At 43.7% G+C, this 6,000-nt stretch overlaps 1 protein-coding gene across 1 annotated transcript in view; it reads right to left on the bottom strand.

Annotated features, from left to right (window-relative positions):
- Positions 1-834: 834 nt before the first annotated feature.
- The window catches only part of RPS11 (ribosomal protein S11), a 35,309-nt gene continuing 30,143 nt past the window's right edge, over positions 835-6,000 (bottom strand). The window contains exon 5 of the mRNA XM_063938931.1: positions 835-1,001. Within this exon, the coding sequence (XP_063795001.1) occupies positions 878-1,001 (124 nt within the window). The 3' untranslated portion in view covers positions 835-877. The remainder of the gene's footprint in view (positions 1,002-6,000) is intronic.

The raw sequence follows: 6,000 nt of genomic DNA, 5'->3' as shown, positions 1-6,000 counted from the left end.
GTCATCATTTACCAATACTCCAAATTCATCCTGTGTTGGACGTATGTTCTTTAACCTTTTACCGTTTATGTACTTAAAAATCTTTTAGGATTGGTTTTACTCTCTATAGCACTTTGCTTTTCGTTTTCAGTTTTAGCTGCTTATTGCATTTTTGCATCTTTTATTGCATTCCTTGTAGTACTGGAATGAATCCTGCTTTCCATTAGATTTAAATGCTTTTAAAGCACGCCTCTTTTTATCGATTTCAGCCTTGACCTTGTTAAGCCACATCGGCTTGAGTTTGGAACTCTGTTTACTGCCCATGGGAATACATTTTTGAATATTGCTATCTAGCAACCCTTTCAAAGCATCCCACATTTCCATAGTGTTCTTACCATGAAAGAAAACTTCCCACTCAATGTCATTAAGTGCACATCTCAGCATACTGAAGTTAACCTTCCTAAAGTTAAAGGTTTTTGTTGAACCCTTATAGCTATGTTTCCGGAAACCGATGTTGAATGTAATCATATAGTGATCACTGTTACCCAAGGTCTCCCCAACTTTAGTATTCGATATGATGTCCACATTATTAGTAATTACTAGATCTGGAATAGCTTTACCCCTAGTTTGGTCCTCAACTAATTGAGACAAGTAGTGATCTTTTAACGTATTTAAGAACCTGTTGCCCCTAGCTTTCACACATGAATCGTTACTCCAATTTATATCAGGATAGCTATCAGGAGTATCAGGTACAGCAGGACAGGAACCCCTTATCCCAGTCTCCAGCAGGCTGTGAGCAGCCACCCCCATACACAGTAACACCTCCAGCATACAGGGAAGAGAGGAGTCAGTTGATGTTTTTAGAAAGTTTATTTGACCGGAAACATTTGCTTTACATTTAGAACTTCTGGAACTGCTTCTTGGTTCCGGCAGCTTTGGTTACTTTCAGGACGTTGAACCGAACAGTTTTGCTGAGAGGCCGGCACTCTCCGACAGTGACAATGTCGCCAACCTGGACGTCCCTGTAACACAAGAGCAGCAAGTCCGTTACTTCCCGTTCTACCAGAGAGAAGGGACACGAGGACAATGTGTTAGACAGTCCTCAGATTATGCCAGCATGCAGGCTGACCCAATGGAGATCTAAGAGCAGGGTTCATACGATGTGTATATCAGCCTCATTACTACAGAGGAAGAAGCAGAGATCTCTCAACACAAACTCCGCTAGATTCTCAATGAATGACTGAGCGCCCTAAACGCAGCAGTGTTCTCGCTCAGTCCCTGAACAGGCAGAGCAGATTCCACTGCTGTAGCCGTGCTGATTAGACTGAAAGCTCCGTCCCCAGGACACCACTGACCCATTATAAAAAGACACTTCACACTGGTGCAAGCAGGTAATCCAGAACGCAATCCTCTGCAGACATTTGTGAGAATAACAGGCGGCTAACACCGATCAGATGCGTCCTCGGCCCTCACTCAGCTGCAGGGGAAGGGTGCTATGCATTTAATGGCCGCCACTGACCAGCAAGACTCCATAGCCACAATTACACAACAGGCAGGGACAGGAATGCCTTCAACAGACCACGTGGTTGGGGGTCACTAGAAGGTGTAAGCATGGTGCTCACATCCCACCTACCTGTGCACTCCGACATCACCCTGTGGTAGTTATAAGTCACTAGGACATGTGAGCGCAGGCAGCCCCAGGTGAGGCAGAGGATGTCTGGACAATGACTACCTGTACACCGCTGCCTGCAGATCTACTGATCTCCCATAATGCAGAATGTCACAACCTGCGCCAACACTGTGCACACTCTATATTCAGGATAAACCGCTTTCTGTAATCCCGCTCATACAGACACTGTACAATAGCAAAGCTTTGCCATTAAATAACAAAGTGTCTCTATTCTGTACCAGCCGGTCTTAATAAATCCTAGGTACCACGACACACATGGGCACCGCCACCTAGATTGTCCTTTCATTGCTTCCTGCCCCTTGTCATCAGCGCATAGGGTAGGAAGGACAGGAGGAGACACGAGAGCCCACAGGGAGAGATTACTTAGTGGCAGCAGTGATGAACCAGAAATGGCAGCTGTAGCCGGTATCACTGTACTGTGCATTATGGCTGTATTGCTGTATATGGTCTTACCAAATACCTCTGCACACAAGCAATGTGAGGCTTCGAAACAGAATGTGACGGCAGATAACAGCTACTCTGCCCCTTTCCCCCTCTTACCTTTGGGTAACCTCAGCCCTATTTGATCCTTAGTTTACTTGTGCCATCTTAGCTTCTACCACCTCTGACGACTGGCTATTCCATCTATCCACTACCCTTTCGATGAAGCAAATTTTACTCAAGTTTCCCCTGACCCTCCCTCCAGTCTTCGTGCATGTCCTCATGTCCTATTACTTCTCTTCCTGTGAAGGAAATTTCTCTACTTAAAGTGTGTAATGTGCCCCCTTCTCTGCTCCACACTATACATAAAGATATTTTACTCTTTCCAGGTAACTTTCACCATTTCAGTTGCCCTTTCTATCTCTAACATGTTACTTTCCTTCTAAAGCTATTTGGCCTCCAGAATTGAACGCAGTATTCCAGAAGAGGCCGCACCAATGACCTATAAAGTGGCATCATCATTTCTTTCTGCTGCTGATTCCTTTCCCAATGCACCAAGCATCTGACTAGCCTTCCTCATTGCTGTGTTACATTGCTTACCTGCCTATATGTCACCTGAAATAGTGACTCCTAGATCCCTTTCCTCCTCAGTAGTATCCAGTATAGTGTCATTAATACTATATTTATCCTTTATGTCACCTGAGATAGTGACTCCTAGATCCCTTTCCTCCTCAGTAGTTCCCAGTATAGTGCCATTAATACTATATTTATCCTTAATGTCACCTGAGATAGTGACTCCTAGATCCCTTTCCTCCTCAGTGGTTTCCAGTATAGTGCCATTAATACTATATTTATCCTTTATGTCACCTGAGATAGTGACTCCTAGATCCCTTTCCTCCTCAGTAGTTTCCAGTATAGTGCCATTAATACTATATTTATCCTTTATGTCACCTGAAATAGTGACTCCTAGATCCCTTTCCTCCTCAGTAGTTTCCAGTATAGTGCCATTAATACTATATTTATCCTTTATGTCACCTGAAATAGAGACTCCTAGATCCCTTTCCTCCTCAGTAGTTCCCAGTATAGTGCCATTAATACTATATTTATCCTTTATGTCACCTGAGATAGTGACTCCTAGATCCCTTTCCTCCTCAGTAGTTTCCAGTATAGTGCCATTAATACTATATTTATCCTTTATGTCACCTGAAATAGTGACTCCTAGATCCCTTTCCTCCTCAGTAGTTTCCAGTATAGTGCCATTAATACTAAATTTATCCTTTATGTCACCTGTATTAGTGGCTCCTAGATCCCTTTCCTCCTCAGTAGTTTCCAGTATAGCGCCATTAATACTATATTTATCCTTTATGTCACCTGAAATAGTGACTCCTAGATCCCTTTCCTCCTCAGTAGTTTCCAGTATAGTGCCATTAATACTATATTTATCCTTTATGTCACCTGAAATAGAGACTCCTAGATCCCTTTCCTCCTCAGTAGTTCCCAGTATAGTGCCATTAATACTATATTTATCCTTTATGTCACCTGAAATAGTGACTCCTAGATCCCTTTCCTCCTCAGTAGTTTCCAGTATAGTGCCATTAATACTATATTTATCCTTTATGTCACCTGAAATAGTGACTCCTAGATCCCTTTCCTCCTCAGTAGTATCCAGTATAGCGCCATTAATACTATATTTATCCTTTACGTCACCTGAAATAGTGACTCCTAGATCCCTTTCCTCCTCAGTAGTTCCCAGTATAGTGCCATTATACTATATTTATCCTTTATGTCACCTGAGATAGTGACTCCTAGATCCCTTTCCTCCTCAGTAGTTTCCAGTATAGTGCCATTAATACTATATTTATCCTTTATGTCACCTGAGATAGTTACTCCTAGATCCCTTTCCTCCTCAGTAGTTTCCAGTATAGTGCCATTAATACTATATTTATCCTTTATGTCACCTGAAATAGTGACTCCTAGATCCCTTTCCTCCTCAGTAGTCTCCAGTATAGTGCCATTAATACTATATTTATCCTTTATGTCACCTGAAATAGTGACTCCTAGATCCCTTTCCTCCTCAGTAGTTCCCAGTATAGTGCCATTATACTATATTTATCCTTTATGTCACCTGAGATAGTGACTCCTAGATCCCTTTCCTCCTCAGTAGTTTCCAGTATAGCGCCATTATACTATATTTATCCTTTATGTCACCTGAGATAGTGACTCCTAGATCCCTTTCCTCCTCAGTAGTTCCAGTATAGTGCCATTAATACTATATTATCCTTTATGTCACCTGAAATAGTGACTCCTAGATCCCTTTCCTCCTCAGTAGTTTCCAGTATAGTGCCATTAATAATAAGATTTTACTTACCGATAAATCTATTTCTCATAGTCCGTAGTGGATGCTGGGGACTCCGTCAGGACCATGGGGAATAGCGGCTCCGCAGGAGACAGGGCACAAAAGCAAGCTTTTAGGATCACATGGTGTGTACTGGCTCCTCCCCCTATGACCCTCCTCCAAGCCTCAGTTAGGTACTGTGCCCGGGCGAGCGTACACAATAAGGAAGGATCTTGAATCCCGGGTAAGACTCATACCAGCCACACCAATCACACCGTACAACTTGTGATTTGAACCCAGTTAACAGTATGATAACAATGAAGTAGCCTCTAAAAAAGATGGCTCACAACAATAATAACCCGATTTTTTGTAACAATAACTATGTACAAGTAATGCAGACAATCCGCACTTGGGATGGGCGCCCAGCATCCACTACGGACTATGAGAAATAGATTTATCGGTAAGTAAAATCTTATTTTCTCTAACGTCCTAGTGGATGCTGGGGACTCCGTCAGGACCATGGGGATTATACCAAAGCTCCCAAACGGGCGGGAGAGTGCGGATGACTCTGCAGCACCGAATGAGAGAACTCCAGGTCCTCCTCAGCCAGGGTATCAAATTTGTAGAATTTAGCAAACGTGTTTGCCCCTGACCAAGTAGCTGCTCGGCAAAGTTGTAAAGCCGAGACCCCTCGGGCAGCCGCCCAAGATGAGCCCACCTTCCTTGTGGAATGGGCATTTACAGATTTTGGCTGTGGCAGGCCTGCCACAGAATGTGCAAGCTGAATTGTACTACAAATCCAACGAGCAATAGTCTGCTTAGAAGCAGGAGCACCCAGCTTTTTGGGTGCCTACAATATAAACAGCAAGTCAGACTTTCTGACTCCAGCCGTCCTGGAATTATATATATATATATATATTTTCAGGGCCCTGACAACGTCTAGCAACTTGGAGTCCTCCAAGTCCCTAGTAGCCGCAGGCACCACAATAGGTTGTTTCAGGTGAAACGCAGACACCACCTTAGGAAGAAACTGGGGACGAGTCCGCAGTTCTGCCCTGTCCGAATGGAAAATCAAATATGGGCTTTTGTAAGACAAAGCCGCCAATTTTAACAATCGCCTGGCCCAGGCCAGGGCCAACAGCATGGTCACTTTCCATGTGAGATATTTCAAATCCACAGATTTGAATGGTTCAAACCAATATGATTTGAGGAATCCCAACACTACGTTGAGATCCCACGGTGCCACTGGAGGCACACAAGGGCTGTATATGCAATACTCCCTTGACAAACGTCTGGACTTCAGGAACTGAAGCCAATTCTTTCTGGAAGAAAATCTATAGGGCCGAAACTTGAACCTTAATGGACCCCAATTTGAGGCTCATAGACACTCCTGTTTGCAGGAAGTGCAGAAAACGACCTAGTTGAAATTTTATTTTATTTTTTTCCGTGGGGCCTTCCTGGCCTCACCCACGCAACATATTTTCACCACATGTGGTGATAACGTTGTGCGGTCACCTCCTTCCTGGCTTTGACCAGGGTAGGTATGACCTCTTCCGGAATGCCTTTTCCCTTAGGA

This window comes from Pseudophryne corroboree, chromosome 9 (assembly GCF_028390025.1).
Source record: "Pseudophryne corroboree isolate aPseCor3 chromosome 9, aPseCor3.hap2, whole genome shotgun sequence".
NCBI lineage: Eukaryota > Metazoa > Chordata > Amphibia > Anura > Myobatrachidae > Pseudophryne > Pseudophryne corroboree.
This window is presented reverse-complemented; position numbering and strand designations above follow the sequence as displayed.